The 17,418-nt window shown below is 45.4% G+C and overlaps 1 protein-coding gene across 1 annotated transcript; it reads left to right on the forward strand.

Annotated features, from left to right (window-relative positions):
- The first annotated feature begins 982 nt into the window (after positions 1-982).
- eapp (e2f-associated phosphoprotein) lies at positions 983-15,331 on the forward strand. Its single transcript, XM_028821743.2, has 6 exons — positions 983-1,147; positions 6,461-6,642; positions 6,753-6,881; positions 9,346-9,469; positions 12,626-12,751; positions 14,647-15,331. The coding sequence occupies exons 1-6, from the start codon at positions 1,077-1,079 to the stop codon at positions 14,903-14,905; spliced, it is 891 nt and encodes a 296-aa protein (XP_028677576.1). The 5' UTR covers positions 983-1,076; the 3' UTR covers positions 14,906-15,331.
- The last annotated feature ends 2,087 nt before the right edge of the window (positions 15,332-17,418 follow it).

Consider the following 17,418-nt stretch of genomic DNA (forward strand, 5'->3'; position numbering starts at 1 on the left):
GAAATGTAAGAGCATATAATGCATATTAGTAATTTTTAAATGCCTTTTATTGGTGTTGTTTTATAACCAGATGGTTTAAGGATATGAAAAACCGTCTTTGTGCTGAGAGCCCGCGCCTGCGCTTTTGCACCTTCACCTCTGACCTCTGACCAATGTGACGACGTTCAGTTCACCAACGGGGTCTTTTGGTTTGCTTTAATGAGAGATTTTGAAAACAAAATGAATATAGAGAATGGCGATATATCCTATTCTGTTATACAAAATGTAACAAAGAATGTAACTATGGAATAAATCTCTGCATTTTACTCGCAAAACTTTGTCCATACAATTAGAGTTAGTAACAGACTTCCAAACTATTATTTATTTACTGATGACCTCAATTCTTTTATATACTCTGCCAAAAATATTAAAAATAGTAGGGCAATAAAAGCATTAAGTTTGTTATCCAAATATACATTTCTTTAATGTGTTCATATACAGTTTAAAATAAGATACAGAGGACAGAAAGATATGGAAGAAGATGATCCGCTGTGGCAACCCCTAACGGGAGCAGCCGAAAGAAGAAGAAGTTATTCTTTGAATATTTTGTATTCTATATAGTTTGTTATATGTATTGTAATAATATAATGTATAAATGGTAATACAAAAAAACAACGGGGATTCTGGGAGAATCGCGACATCTCAGCAGTTGAGAAGCAACTGCGTTTAAGGATAACGAGACGCCTAGAACAGAGGGAAAGAACAAAGGATCTGTTCTTTATATTTGGAAAATAAAAAAGTCAAAGGCGGGCGAGTAATTTCACAACCTTTTCATGACAGTCTCAAAATATTAAAAAACATAAAAGTGTCCAATCGTAGAAACGCACGGACCGCCGCGGCAGACCGTGATGGTGTGTCACCGCAAATGCGGCTCCACTTCACCATGGCCGTTCATAAAGTGGAACCTTTGATTTGCGCGTCTCTGTGCCCCCTCCGCCTGTCAGGACTGCAACGGCGGCGGACCGGCGTCTACTTTACATAGGAAATCCCAAAGCTTGGCTGGCAGGTTGGTCCACGGACCCGACGAGACACACGCAATGAACCGAAGGGACGAGTACGACTCTTACGAGATCGAGGAGCTCAGCGACGAGGAAAGGGCAAGCAGCAGGTATGGACCGGGGGCGGGGGGTATGGGAGTGAAACGCTTCATGGGCTGTTTGGAAACGCGGCGATGCTGTGGGGTTAAGATGCGTGTGCTCGTTCGCAGCTCTCCAAGCCGTTTACAATTTTATTTCTTTATTTGTAAGAATGTTTATCGTCTTCGTGGTCCTCAGTTTGCACCCCTCTGGTTGTTACTGTTCGTTTCTTTTCTACCTCTCGGTTTTATGCACAGCGGCGCAAAGTAAAATAAAACGGAATATCCGAGTGCTTGGCCGGCGAATGACGTCAGCCGCGTGTTTCTGTCTCGTTTCGTAGTACTGAGGTGACCTCCTGAAGTTCAGTAGGTTCTTCTAGCAAGTCGCTGGAGTGACGTCTAATTTAATTTCCTATTTTTTTAACTTCGGACTCTGGGCTGCGCCTTCCACAGCAGAGGGGGTTCCCAAATTTAGTTTTGGGGAGCCGCATCCAGTTTCACGAATACACCGATCATCCACAACCTCAAAACCGCCTGCCTGCCTGGTGTTATTGTAGAGGTCCCCCTCGGGCTGACCCATCGAGACATAAAATGGACGCCACAAGCCTTCAGAGTTGGTGGTCCTGCAGCAGACCCTCGAAGCACTGCAAATTGCGAGGTGAGGCCTCAATGGATCGGAGTCTTCAAAACCCACCCCCCCCCCCCATTCGGCAGATCCTCAACTGGGGATTTTTGGAGGCCAAGTCAACATCTTCAACTCTTTGTCAGTGGCAGGGCACTCTAATGAAGAGAACCGCCATCAGGGAGTCCCGTTGCCATGAAGGGGTGTAGGTGGTACCTGTCTAAGTGCCATCTACATGAATGGCAGGAGCCAAGGATTCCCAGTAGAACACTGCCACTGCCAGTTTGCCTTCTTCCCATAATGCATCCTGCTGCCAACCCTCACCCAGGTAAAGGACACACCCCCTCCCGGCCGATCACATGATATAAAAGAAAACTGGCTTCATCAACTTCAGGTCACATTCAACACATTCGTCCATTGCTCCATGGTCCAGTTGCGGGCGCTTTCAGTGGACAGGGGTCAGCGTGGGCACCCTGACTGGTCTGTGACCACACAGCACGCTGCGATGCCCTGTGGGTTCTGACACTTTTCTCTCATGGCTGGCATTACATTTTTCAGTAAGTTTGTGCTACTGAAGCTCTTCTGTAGGATCGGATCATGCGGGTCAGCCATTGCTCCGCACGCCTATCAGTGACCCTGTCATGCTTGTCCAGTTTTCGTCTTCAAGAACCGACGGTTCACTGGCTGCCTTGTGTATGCCACCCCTTGATTTAAAAAAACTTGGAAATTTGCCTCTCTTGCTGGACCTTTTAAATGTGAACATTCTTTTGCCACATTCTTTGTAATTCACCTTTTCTTATGATGTTCACTCACTTAAATTGTGTCCAAATATGGATGATTAGCAATGAGCCTTGGCTGCAGTGTCGGCCCCAGCAGCTACTTCTGTTCTGGGAGCCTCGTGAATCCCGACACCGTCGATAACGTGACCAGATGAGCTTGGCAGATGAGGGCAAATGCACAAAAAGCAATGGTCAAATTTGGGAGCAGGTACTGGTACAGCGTGTTGTTGTACCCATCATACAACGAAACAACTTGGGATCCAGTTAGGCAACCCCCCCTAGCCAGACACGTGGTCCAGTCTCGCCCTCTGCAGATGACCCTCTATCTGCCACAGCCGGGTGTTCTGTGGGCATCCCCTTGGCCTGGTCCAGCCACTCGGGTCCTCAACAATGAGGGTCACCTTCAGGTAATCGTGCCACATGGCTGTAGTGCCATAACTGACGCTCACTCATAATGCAGGTCATGTGCCTCATTCGAGACTCCATGAGCAACACAAAGTCTCACCAGTGGCACCCAAGGACCCTCCAAAGAGACACCAAAGGGGTCCAGTCTTCATCTCAGGTCTCACGAATAGGAACAACCAGGACCCTAAAAACTTGGACCTTCGTCCTTTTACAGATATCAGGAGTGCCACACACACCCCTTTATGGTGACCTCATGACCCCCCGTGTGACTTCATATGAAGAGTCACATGAATGTCACTGCCGGGGTAAGTAAACCCCTCAATGACGAGGTCGTCACTCTCTCCACAGACAGACACACTGCTGATGGCCGTGCCCAGGAGGTCATTAAAGGCCTGGCTCTTGGTTTTTATCAAGACCCCCCACAAGCCCAGACCCTCAGACTCCTCACTCAGTCTCTCGAGACCCCCATCAGAGTCTCCATTGACTTCACAAACCAAAATTCAACCCCCTCTCACATGATTGAAGCTAAAATCCCCACGTCGTTGTCGTTCCTCCGTGCAAAAAGTAAACGTATCGGTGTGCCGCTCAATCGAGAGAAGAGTGCGCTGCGTGTGATCCGGTAAAGGAGACCTGGAATGAAGCATCAGTTTGTTTAAAACACAAGAACGTTAGCAGCCATATTTTCAGATCCATGGTGGCCAATGATGACGTTTAACGCAGTTTGATGACATTGGAGTGACCTGCACCTCAGAAGAGGTCACCCACCTGAAGCTCAGCCTGTTCAGGCCCGGCCAGTACTGGGATGGGGGTCCATCTAGGAAAAGCTTGGGTTACTGCTGGAAGAGGTGTTGGTGAGGCCAGCAGGGGGCGCTTACACTGCAGAGCTCAATGCTGCAGTTCAGTGACGGGGACTCTGTGCTGTAAACATGGCTCTGTCTTTTAGGTGAGACTAAAATTGAGTTCCTGACTCTCTCTGGTCATTTAAAGATCCCTGGGCAGCCTTTGTATAAAGAGCAGGGTCTATCCCGGTGGCCAGATTTCATGGCCGGGTCATTGTGGCCCATCTCTGATTGGCTCTCTCTCACTTAGGTCATGTGTGGTGAGTGCAGTGGCCATAAAATGGCTGCTGTCGCATCAGCCAGGTGGGTGCTGCACATTAGTGGTGGATGAAGTGGCTCCCCACTCACTGAAGCGCTTTGAATAGTGAGAAAAGCACGATATAAATATAAAGAATTACCATTATTATTGTTAACTCTGCAAGATGTTACTTGCACCTGTAAATGCAGATTTTTAAGAAACTGCCTTTGCCTGGTGATGTGTGTGCATGTAAACGCACTCCGTGCTATTTCCATTGTGCATGAAAACAAACGTGAGATTAAAAGTTTTTCTCAGCCATCACTACAAACTACATGGGGTAAGTGACATCAAAAAACATTTTGGGTGGCGCGTTCTTTTAATCCTTTGCAGTAAGGGATGACATTATTATTATTTTTTACACCTGGTCAATTTTTGTGTATACCATATATACTCCTGTATAAGTCGGGTCTTGAAACCCGAAAAATCGATCATAAAATCCGACCCCAACTTATATGCCTGTTCAAAAAAAAAAAAAAAAAAAAATATTTATTTATTTACGTCTTCTTCCCTCCTCCAGTTTCTCAGACACATTGAATTTTGTTGCAGCACCACAGTTACCAAATTCTTTTGCTACTTCAACAACTTTTAATTTAAAACCAGCTTCATATTTTCTTCTGATCATAGATAAGGGATGCTCTTACGATAAAGGTGTATGAGGCTGTGCGATACAAAGAACACAAAACAGTGCAAACGTCACTTTGGAATAGTTTGGGTATCACTGTGTGGTCACGTGGGCACAATAGAGAGTGAGAGACGTTAGGAGCACACACTGATACAGCGCATTGACGCACCCACATAGAAATAAAGGCCGTGTGCTCCGTGGTGACACTCTCCGATGGGCGTTAACAATTCGTAATCTCTTGGACCAATAGCAGGAGTTTTCCACATTCGACTTATACGACCGACATTATAAAATATCAGAAATTATACAGTGGAACCTCGGTTCATGACCATAATTTGTTCCAAAACTCTGGTCGTAACCCGATTTGGTTGAGAACCAAAGTAATTTCCCCCATAGGATTGTATGTAAATACAATTAATCCGTTCCAGACCATACGAACTGTACGTAAATATATATATATATAATTTTTTAAAGTTTTTAAGCATCCATCCATCCATTTTCCAATCCGCTGAATCTGAACACAGGGTCACGGGGGTCTGCTGGAGCCAATCCCAGCCAACACAGGGCACAAGGAAGGAACCAATCCCAGGCACCACAGGACACACATAAACACACCAAGCACACACTAGGGCCAATTTAGAATTGCCAATCCACCTAACCTTAATGTCTTTGGACTGTGGGAGGAAACCCACGCAGACACGGGGAGAACATGCAAACTCCACGCAGGGAGGACCCGGGAAGCGAACCTCAGGTCCCCTAACTGCGAGGCAGCAGCGCTACCCACTGTGCCACCGTGCCGGCTGTTTTTAAGCATAAATAGTTAATTATACCACAGAATGCACAGCGTAATGGTAAACTAAATGTAAAAACATTGAATAACACTGAGAAAACCTTGAACAACAGAGAAAACTAACACTGCAAGAGTTTGCGCTATAGCGCTACCAACCACTCGCTAAAAACACTTTTTTTTTTCTTTCTAATGAGTTTTAAGCACAGGGAAAAAAATGAACATTTGAAAAAATCCGTAATTTAATAAACCACCAAGAAAAGTAACATTGCAACAATGCACGCTACGAACAGATCGCTGTAAACAGAAGTGAAAACAAAATCAAGCTCAGTGTGTTCTTTAACTGCCTTCCTACCTTATGAGTCCAGCCCTCTCTGTCTCGCACTGCCTGTGTGTGTGTGTGTCTCTCTCTCTCTCTCTCGCTCGCTGCACAGGAAGTGCACAGGGAGAGACTGAACACGTGCAAACCGAAAGGGAAACTGGCTTGTTGGTATACCGAGTGTGTGGTCGTGGACCGAGTTGTACGTGTACCGAGATGTTTGTGAACCGAAGTTCCACTGTACATTAAAATCAAGTCCCGACTTATCCGCAAGAGAACATAAATACAAGTATATATGGTAATTGTCCTTTCACCACACTAAAATTATCGTTTATTTAAATTTTTTAATTTTAATTCTTACTTTGTCTTTTTTTCTCTTTTTCCTCATCATGTAAAGCACTTTGAGTTGCATTATTTGTATGAAAATGTGCTATAGAAATAAATGTTGTTGTTTATTTCAAATAGGAAGAGACAAATTGTGATTTAATAAGCAAGTTGCAGTTAAAACAAAACCTCGAGTTAGGCCGCACGTTCACAAACGTCTATCCCAACTGTATACTCCAATGACGCGTCTGGTTTGTCTGCTCCCTTTCACCTTACGGGGGTCGTGGTTTAGAGACCCCGAAGGAGCTTGTCCCGCGCAGAGTCCTCACCGGTGTCTCTTCACTCCTGTAGCTCTGAAGATGAGCTGGACGTGCTGCTTCACGGGACGCCGGACCAGAAGCGCAAACTGCTGCGAGAATATCTGACAGGAGAGAGCGAGTCGTCCAGCGAGGATGAATTTGAAAAAGAGATGACGGCCGAACTGGACTGCACCTTGAAGTCCATGGAGAGCAGCTGGGCCTGTCCTGTGCCAGGTGATGGCTCTTTTTTTTAATTTATGGCACCTGTGGTTTCCCAGGTTACGTTTTTTTTTTTTTAAATCGGTTGACTGCATTGATCACATGACTTCTGTCTCATTTCACAGTGGCCGGCACTTCCAGCCGTACTGAGCAGCAGGTGGCAGATGGAGCCAATCAAGCCCAAGATGGAACGACCACCGAATATTATGAAGACATCTATTTTGACAGCGATTCGGATGAGGATGGCGCAGCGAGTGAGTACAGACGGTCGGCTCCCAGCTCCCTCGGCGTGTTATACAAAACTATTCAGTCCCCTTGAAAGCCATCTGCATTCTGTGGATTTAAAGAGATCTACGGATTTGTGTATTTTTACTGACAGCCTAATGTGCTAACTGTGCAGTCCCCTCCAAAAGTATAGGAACAGCAAGGCCAGTGAATTTATTTTTGCTGCACACTGTAGACATTTGTGTTTGAGATCAAAAGATGAAGCTGAGAAGACAGATCTGAGTTTCCACTTTCATTCCCTGGTCTTTCCATTTCGATACGTTAAACAACGTAGAACAGAGCGCAGTTTGTTTCAAACCTTCCAATACTTTTGCTCACTCTCAAAACTGGAACAGAATGTTTTCAGCTAAATTCAAGTCAGTAATACCTCATATGTGGTCACATATCCCCTGCTCGCTCACAATACCTGCATCGAGCCCTACGACCCCTCGCCTCCAGCAAATTTCTTGTTTCTTCGCTGGTTAGGCCTTTCCAGGTTTTTCCCCCCACAGCATCTTTTTAGTTGCTGTCTGTTTTGCGGGGTTCCTGCATTGTGAGGGAGCGACAGTTACGGCACTACGGCCATGTGGCGCCATTCCCCGAGGGTGATCCTCGTTGTTGAGGACCCGAGTGGCTGGACCAGGCCAAGGGGGAATTCCATGTAACCAGGGCTGTCGAGTCGGAGACAATTTTGGGTACCTGGAGTCGGTAGAAATGTTCCGACTCCCAATTTAAATTGTAATGAAAAAGAAATACAGCAAGTTCAAATGTCCCATTATTCAAACAATAGTCCTAATTAAGTACTTCTCTAATGTAAGAATAAAGCCCAGTGCATAGTTGTGTTCCTACTAGTGAGAAATTCAGCTGACTTTCACATATCGTAATCTGGATTATGGTACATTACAAAAAGTGTTTTCATTTTATTTCATATCTAATGTGTTTAACAAGTGTAATGATGGAGGTGGAGGTGTGTGCTGTGGCCTGATGTGTGTTCAGGAGTTCTTGTCTTTTGTTTAAACTGGCCAATATGGTAGAGAGTCCGCTTCCTAGTCAGTGGTTCTGTGGTTAAATGATGACGTGGATGTTGCCTTCCTTCAATCAACATGGAAAATAAATTAGCATATTAAATACAGAGGAGTCAGAAGTATCAGAAACTAAGGAGTCGGAGTCGAAGGATTTATCTACCGACTCCTCCACAGCCCTGCACGTAACACCTGGCTGCGGCAGATGGAGGGTCGTTTCTGAGAGGTGGGACTGGAGTGTGTGTCTGCCTAGGGGGGTTTGCCAACCAGGACCCTGAGCTGTTTCGTCATGTGGTGGGTATGACAACCTGCTGTACCAGAGCAGACTCCCCAACCTGACCTGACCTGTTCAGAAGATGATAGAAAGTGAACAACTGAGAATGCTGTGTTTGAGTAAAAGTAATTAGTAAATTCTAGTTTCCTGTTGGTAGACATTTATTTAAAACCATTTTATAACGGGCCAAAATGTCATCGTGATTTGTAGCAACTTTTCAACGAACTTGGAGCTAATCACCGTAATAACACTACTGAATACAGAGTTGCAGCAGTCTGTGAGATGACAAAACTACTGTGACCCGAGCTAAAACGTCTGCGTGCCGTCGCCATTGCCCTCCTCAAACCACTGCCCAGTGTAGAGTAGGCGCTATCTGCTGGTCATGGGCAGAACAGCTAAGTACCGTATATACTCACTCATAAGTCGGGTCTTGAAACCTGAAAAATCGATCATAAATTCGGACCCCGACTTGTACGCCCGTTCAAAATTATGACACTTAAATTTTTATTTTTTTTCCATCTTCTTTTCTCCTCCAATCTCACATCAGTTTCTCAGACACATCGAGTTTTGTTGCAGCAGCTCAGTTATCGATTTCTTTCGCTACTTCAACGACTTTTAATTTAAAACCTGCTTCATATTTTCTTCTGATTGAACGCTCCATCGTAGATAAGAGATGATCTTACGATAAAGGTGTATGAGGGTGTGAGATGCACAAAACACTGCAAACGTCACTTCATAATAGTTCAGGTGTTACCGTGTGGTCACGTAGGCACAATACGTAGAAAACAAAACGGCAGTGTGCTCCGTGGCGACTCTCTCAGGTGGGTGTTAGCACATCGTAATCTCTTGGACCAATAGCGCGAGTTTTAGTATACGACCGACATTATAAAATACCAGAAATTATACAGTAAAATCAAAAACTTATCTGCAAGTATATACGGTATTTGTAATCCACAAGGATGTCTTCCCCCCAGGGCCCGAGGCGATGATCTCATATACCACCGATGTTTTAAAATGACGATGTGAACTTTTGAAGACGTCGCACAGCCCTAATGCCATGCAGGAATTTTTCAGTATCCAAGTTCACTCTGGCCCAGTTAAATTTGTGTAAATTGTCATTCATTGTACAATGACCGTAACTGTCTGTTTATTCTGCAGGTCCCCCGGAAAAGAAAATGAAAGAAAAGAAACTTCAACGCAGGATTCCCACAAACGACGAGTTATTTTACGACCCAGATGAAGATGACCAGCATCAAGCCTGGATGGATGCTCAAAGACAGGGGTAGGAAGTTCTGCTGCCGCAGTGAAAACTGGCTAAGCCAACTGGTTCAGGCGCTTGATTGGCTGTGTGGTCTGCTTTGCCTAATAGTCTTCTGGCACTTTCTTAAAGTAACTGCTTGGAAAGCAGAAAGAGCGAGAACATCGACATTTTACTTTTTGAGCATTTTTGAGCCCCAACTTTATATAAGACTTGATTGCCACATTTACTTGGGTAGTACAAATGAATATTTCTAAATTGGCCCAGCATGCCGAGGTGCTCCACGTTAATCTTAGATACCCGCACGCCTGAGTGAGACCATTGTGACGGTCCGGGTTGGCGCCATGCTCCCCATTTATATCTGAGGAGCTTCTTGGACCCGAACCATCGACACACACACTCAGGAAGGGGTAGGTGCAAAAGTGACAAGTGCTTTTTTTTAAAGTTGATCACCAAACGCATCGGTCAAAATAAAGTGCAGTACTTCAATCAAATAAAAAATCCGTAAAACTGACAGACATTTGTGGAGGTTAAAATATCCGTAGTATGGCCATTAAAACGAGGTTAGAAATCCGCGGCAGGGATCCGTTAAAAATGCACAAGCCCTGGTGCCCCCTTCTAAAACCCGACGTCTCTTCCCGGCTTACCCTGTTTAGGCCCAGCAGCACACGGAGACGTCCTACCGACGGGCACAGCCAACGTTCTAAATCCAGGATCGGGTTCCTGTTGCTGTCTGAGACCCCTGGCAGGCGCAGTCCCAAACCTCACTTCTGCAACTCCCACTGCCACTCCTCGGGTGGTCCACCTGAGCAACGGGTCACTCTACCTACTTAAAAAAAAAAAAAAAAAAAAATGCTCAGCCAGAGAGACCCACTTCACCCAGCTGAGCTATAAGCCGTAATCGGCAAAATGAAAAGAAAGAACTGCTTGAAATATATCACTCTGTGTGTCATGAATCTCTAGAATAGAGGAGTTTCACTTTTTGAATTGAATTACTGAAATAAATGAACTTTTCAATGATATTCTAATTTATTGAGATGCACCTACATAGTCTGGAAATTTGCTTGAAAACCATTTTCTTCATTTGAACACCTAAGATGTTGCAAAGGTAAAGTGTTACGCGGTTCCTCGCTCTTCTGCTTTTACCTTTTAACTTGGATCATGTGAGTAAGACATTCATCAAATTCAGAAAGCATTTGATGAGGTGCCACATGAGAGGTTGGGCATCAGATTAAAAGAAGTGGCAGTTCAGGGTGATGTTTTTAGGTGGGTGCAGAATTAGCTCAGACAGAGAAAACAGAGGGTGATGGTGTGAGGATCCAAATCAGAATTGGCCGATGTTAAGAGTGGTGACCAGCAGGGGGCAGTGTGGGGGCTGCTGCTATTTTTAATATATATAAATGATTTAGATGGGCGGCATGGTGGCGCAGTGGGTAGCGCTGCTGCCTCGCAGTTGGGAGACCTGGGGACCTGGGTTCGCTTCCCGGGTCCTCCCTGCGTGGAGTTTGCATGTTCTCCCCGTGTCTGCGTGGGTTTCCTCCGGGCGCTCCGGTTTTCTCCCACAGTCCAAAGACATGCAGGTTAGGTGGATTGGTGATTCTAAATTGGCCCTAGTGTGTGCTTGGTGTGTGGGTGTGTTTGTGTGTGTCCTGCAGTGGGTTGGCACCCTGCCCAGGATTGGTTCCTGCCTTGTGCCCTGTGTTGGCTGGGATTGGCTCCAGCAGACCTCCGTGACCCTGTGTTCGGATTCAGCGGGTTAGATAATGGATGGATGGATAAATGATTTAGATAGGAATATAAGGAACAAGCGGGTTAAGTTTGCAGGTGATACCAAGATAGAGGGATTAGCAGATAATTTGGAATCTGTTATATCATCACAAAAGGACTTGGACAGTAGACCGGCTTGGGCAGATTTGTGGAAGGTGAAATTTAATGTCAGTAAATGTAAAGAATTACATGTAGGAAGTAAAAATGTGAGGTTTGAATACACAATGAGCGGTCGGAAAATCGAGAGTCCACCTTAGGAGAAGGATTAAGGAGTCATAGTGGACTCTAAGCTATCGACTGTCAGTCAGTGTTCAGAAGCCATTAAGAAGGCTAACAGAATGTCAGGTTATATAGCGCCTTGATGTGTGGAGTACAAGTCACAGAAGGTTCTGCTTCAGATTTAGGGTTTGGGCAGTTGCAGTTTGGGTCTTCAGGCTACTAAAAGGACATAGCAGCACTAGAGAAGGTCCAGAGAAGAGCGACTAGGCTGATTCAGGGCTACAGGGGATGAGTTATGAGGAAAGATTAAAAGAGCTGAGCCTTTACAGTTAAAGGAAAAGAAGATTAAGAGGTGACATGACTGAAGTGTTTAAAATGATGAAGGGAATTAGTACAGTAGATCGAGACTGTTATTTTACAATGAGTTCAACAAGAACACGGGGACACAGTTGGAAACTTGTGAAGGGTGAATTTTGCACAAACATTAGGAAGTTTTTCTTTACACAAAGAACGATAAACACTTGGAATAAGCGACCAAGTAGTGTGGTGGACAGTACGACGCTGGGGACTTTCAAAACTCGACAAGATATAAGTGGATAGGACTGGCGAGCTTTGTTGGGCTGAATGGCCTGTTCTCGTCCAGAGTGTTCTAATGTTCTATATGATCATTTAGGAAATGCACCTTCTGTGTACTGATGCAGCCCTCTAAAGACAGATTCATACGTCCTGTGAACACGATGAAGTCATTTTGACAACAGTCTGGATTACCGCGTCCCTGGGTCCAAATTTTAGTTTCCATCCTTGTGGAACAGCAGATCAACTCGAAGGTCTTCTACCGACAGCTCAGCGGCCTTAGGAGTTTGCTATTCTTTCTGCCGGAGTTTTGCGAACTTGGGAAAGGCCTATGGCCGTGTGCCCGGTGGCACTTTGCGGATGGTGCTTGGAGAGTCTGGGATTGTGGGGCTGCTATGGTGTGTGCCTGTATGTGTTTACGAGGTGTGATCAAAAAAATATGGTGAATGTTTAAATAAAAAAAAATGATTACAGTAAAAGACACATTGCCAGTAAACCCCCCCAACCTCCTTTGCTTATTCTTGCCACGTGTCTGTCATGGCTGCCTTTCACAAGTTGTAATTCTTGAGAAGGTTTCTTTGTGGTAAATAGGAATTAATATGTTGTGATATTCCTTACCAGGTACAGAGTGCAAAACAAGTCCCCAGTCAAAAATCAGAAGCAGAAAAGGTCTCGGCCGCTTCCCAGCAGTGATGCCGTTCTCAACTGCCCAGCTTGTATGACGACCTTGTGCATTGACTGTCAAAGGTAAGGCTCAAAACGCCAACCTCCATGTTTTTCTCCTGTTAAAAGTACTCTTGCTTTAGGCTTCCTAGCATATATACAGTGCCCTCCATGATGCTGGTGTCAAAGAGCCATTTTTCCTTGATTGACCTCTCTGCTCCACAGTTTAAAATTACAAATTGAGCAGTTCAGGCCTGATTAAAGTACACACTCAGACTTTCATTTAAGGGGATTTGCAGGTCAGTCTGAGAAGGAAGAAGCGAGATCTGCTCCTGCATTACAGTCCATCCATCCATCCATTTTCCAACCCGCTGAATCCGAACACAGGGTCACGGGGGTCTGCTGGAGCCAATCCCAGCCAACACAGGGCACAAGGCAGGAAACAATCCTGGGCAGGGTGCCAACCCACCGCAGGACACACACAAACACACCCACACACCAAGCACACACTAGGGCCAATTTAGAATCGCCAATCCACCTAACCTGCATGTCTTTGGACTGTGGGAGGAAACCCACGCAGACACGGGGAGAACATGCAAACTCCACGCAGGGAGGACCCGGGAAGCGAACCCAGGTCCCCAGATCTCCCAACTGCGAGGCAGCAGCGCTACCCACTGCACCACCGTGCCGCCTGCATTACAGTCGCTCTGCCCTTTTCTCAGTCCAGGCCATTTCTGGAGTGGCGTTATTGAACTTGTACAAGGTGGGACGTCTTCCTCATCTGCGGAGTGGTGGCTCTGAGGCTAGGGATCTGCACTGGCAATCAGAAGGTTGCCAGTTCGAATCCTCTAAATGCCAATAGGGACTCTGCTCTGTTGGGCCCTTGAGCAAGGCCCTTAACCTGCAATTGCTGAGCGCTTTCAGTAGTGAGAAAAGCGCTATATAAATACAAAGAATTATTGTAATTATTTATTATCTGTAGGTTTATGCTTGGAAACCTGAGTGGCCCCCAATTAACGGTACTGTGTGTGTACATGTACATTGTACTCCAAGCTATTGATTGTGTTTTGAATTTGAAGTTACTGATGTTTATAGTCATAGCTGACCAGTTTCAGTTGCTTAAACTGCATGTGGCGACCTGACGTGAGACACTTTGTGATTGTTCACAACCCTTTCACATCAAATACAACAGAAAGTCACGAACCTGTGGGACCCAAAGGGTGGCATAGTATAAGAAAATAAAAAATCATAACCCATAAAAAGAAACTAAAAAGTCTCGACCCATAGGTTAAGAAGCTGTGGTTTAGGGACATTTCCGGTATTGGCAGTGCTTAAAAATGTATCCTGTGCATAAGATGAGTTTCTGGTGTATTTTAATACCCTGGTAAGTTGCTTGGGGTTTCGATGTACTGCGGCACCTACAACATGAGCAGGATGGTAAAGATCATTTCCTCAACAGCGTTGAAATAACCAGTTTATTTCTAAAATAATATTAAAAAAAAAAAAAAATAATCCAAATTGAATGTGGGTGGCCTGGTGGCACAGTGGTAACGCTGCTGCCTTGTTGTAAAGTGACCAGGGTTCGTGTCCCATGTGCTCCCCGTGTCTGCGTGGGTTTCCTCCGGGTGCTCCAGTATCCTACCACAGTCCAAAGACATGCCAGTTAAGTGGATTGGCATCACTAAATTGGCCCAAGTGTGTGTGTGTTTGCCCTGTGGTGGACTGGCGCCCTGTCCAGGGTTTGTCCCTGCCTTGTACCCTATGCTGCCTGTGATAGGCTCCAGTACACCCTGCTCAGGACTAAGCGGATTATGAAGTGACAGACTGACCATTTGAATGTGCTGTGACACTTGTGGCCGCAGTAGCGCCATTTTGGTGGCAGTTTAGGGGTGTATATTTTGCACCCCCAATGTTAGTGCTGTAGAGGGCTCACCAACATGTTTTTTTTCACTGCTATCTGCTTTTTATTTCACAAATAGGCACGAAAAGTACAGAACGCAGTACAGAGCCATGTTTGTGATGAACTGCACTGTAAATAAAGACGAGCTCTTAAAATACAAGATGCCTAAAGAAAGAAGGAGGAGGAAGAACAAAGTCAGGAAATCGGGTGAAGAGAACGAGGCGCAGCATGAAGAGCAGTACCATCCTGTGAAATGCTCCGAGTGCTCCACAGAGGTGGCCGTCTTCGACAAAGACGAGGTTTATCACTTCTTTAACATCCTCGCCAGTCACTGCTGACCTGTAAGACCTGAGCGCCGCCGCTTGTTCCTTTCAGACTCTTTCATTCACTTCTGTAAGTCGTCCTTTTATTATGAGGTGCAACGCTGGCAGGAGCTTTTTGGTACCCGTTAACACTTTTGGAGTGTAAGTTAGACTCGTTTGTACGGCCTGCGGACTCGACCGAATTTGTTTTAATGGACTTGCAGAATTACTTTTAAAGGTTGAAGCCATTGACCCTTTTAAGAACATTAAAGTGTGAATGGACCCTCACTACATCTTTGCACTACTGAATGAGTGACAAAGCACCGCGTCTCCTGATTTGGTCCTGATGTTTGTTTGTAGCGCCCGCTACACACTTTGAGGGGGGGGGGGGAAACCAAATTCTTGTTTTGTGTTCCAAAAGAAAGTGCCCAAAAAATATTAAAGAGGGGCTTCACCATCCGCCAGGCTGAGCTGATTACACTTTATTGATTTAAAGGATACAGGAAAGATCTCGAATCTCTTTAGCGCCCCCTACATCACGTTGTGGAGGTGGAGGGCCAGTGGCAGTCATGCAGGAGTCGCCTACTGTTGATGAGAATGTTGGCATGAATGTGCCGGTAAAGCAGACCACTTTAAAATGGTGACATCTGGGAGTTGTGTTTAAATGGAAACATCCAGAAGGTGTGCGTTTTTATGGTTCGTTTTTGGTGGCGTTGAGCGAGCGAACCTCCGAGTCCGTCTGGCGGATGTGGGAAGGGCAGGGTGAGCAAAACAAAGGGACGGAGGCTGACGTTTGTTAAAAAGAAAATCCACATCACCTACTGAAATGTGACAAATGGAAGTTTATTATTTTATAGATGGTAGGGTGGGCTTTACGCCATCGACAGCACCTGTATGGACCCCCTCACATTCAGTGCAAATGTTTTCCTGCCTGCCTTGAGACTCTTTACTGTTTGCATTGACTGTAATAACAAAGATGCTGATTTTTAATGAAATATGTGAGCGTGTTGTTTTAAAACTATCTGAGCCTTTGGTTTTTATTTTGAAAGTTTAGCTTTTTGTATTAGTAAAGATCACTAACCTTGACGGTCTTTTTTGGCCTAGAAACATGAAGGCCCACCCCAGCGCTTTCTGCAGTGGCTAAACGGGACCTGCAGATATGACCGCTGTCAAGGGAACGTGTTCAGATTTAAAATAAATTGAAAAGTGGCACAGATGACAAGCTGCCCTGGAGATGTGTGCCCAGGTCAAGCGCTTCAGCTTTTTTTATTCTTTCTTCTTCTCTCCGTTCTTCTTCCTCAATACACTGCATTACTTGCACAGAGCTTGTAGTTTTTATTATCAGCAGTAGAAGTGTTCTCAGTAATGGATGACTTTTCTTTGTTGCAGTAATATTACTAATACATTTTATTTAAAAGCACCTTTCAAGGTACCCAAGGCTACTGTACAACAATATCTATAAATCAAACAATCCAAGAACAACAAAAGATAGACAGATAGATAGAAAGGCAATATATTACAGATAGATAGATACTTTATTAATCACAAGGGGAAATTCCCATACTCCAGCAGCAACATACTGATGATAACAATATTAAAGAGTGATAACAATGCAGGTATAACAGACAGTAACTTTATATAATGTTAACGTTTACCCCCCCGGCGGAATTGAAGAGTCACATAGTGTGGTGGAGGAACGATCTCCTCAGTCTGTCAGTGAGCAGGACGGTGACAGCAGTCTGTCGCTGAAGCTGCTCCTCTGTCTGGAGATGATCCTGTTCAGTGGATGCAGTGGATTCTCCATGATTGACAGGAGTCTGCTCAGCGCCCGTCACTCTGCCACAGATGTCAAACTGTCCAGCTCCGTGCCTACAATAGAGCCTGCCTTCCTCACCAGTTTGTCCAAGCGTGAGGTATCCCTCTTCTTAATGCTGCCTCCCCAGCACACCACCGCGTAGAAGAGGGTGTTCGCCACAACCGTCTGATTGAACATCTGCAGCATCTCATTGCAGATGTTGAAGGACGCCAGCCTGTCCTTTCTTACACAGAGCATCAGTATTGACAGTCCAGTCCAATTTATCATCCAGCTGCACTCCCAGGTATTTATGGGTCTGCACCATCTGCACACAGTCACCTCTGATGATCACGGGGTCTATGAGGGGTCTGGTCCTCCTAAAATCCACCACCAGCTCTTTGGTTTTGCTGGTGTTCAGGTGTAGGTGGTTTGAGTCGCACCATCTAACAAAGTCCTTGATGAGGTTCCTATATTTCTCCTCCTGCCCATTCCTGATGCAGCCCACGATAGCAGTGTCATCAGTGAACTTTTGCACGTGGCAGGACTCCGAGTTGTGTTGGAAGTCTGATGTATATAGGCTGAACAGGACCGGAGAAAGTACAGTCCCTTGTGGCGCTCCTGTGCTGCTGACCACAATGTCAGACCTGCAGTTCCCAAGACGCACATACTGAGGTCTATTTGTAAGATAGTCCACGATCCATGTCACCAGGTATGACTCTACTCCCATCTCTGTCAGCTTGTCCCCAAGGACCAG

The sequence above is a fragment of the Erpetoichthys calabaricus genome, chromosome 16 (assembly GCF_900747795.2).
Source record: "Erpetoichthys calabaricus chromosome 16, fErpCal1.3, whole genome shotgun sequence".
Lineage (NCBI taxonomy): Eukaryota > Metazoa > Chordata > Cladistia > Polypteriformes > Polypteridae > Erpetoichthys > Erpetoichthys calabaricus.

What these genes read in the sequence shown, in the direction of transcription:
- eapp (XM_028821743.2), top strand. Translation starts at nt 1,077, where the DNA reads ATGAACCGAAGGGACGAGTACGACTCTTACGAGATCGAGGAGCTCAGC. An exon ending in CTGGGCCTGTCCTGTGCCAG is followed by an intron (nt 6,643 to 6,752) that starts GTGATGGCTCTT and finishes CTCATTTCACAG; the next exon opens with TGGCCGGCACTTCCAGCCGT. An exon ending in ATGGATGCTCAAAGACAGGG is followed by an intron (nt 9,470 to 12,625) that starts GTAGGAAGTTCT and finishes ATTCCTTACCAG; the next exon opens with GTACAGAGTGCAAAACAAGT.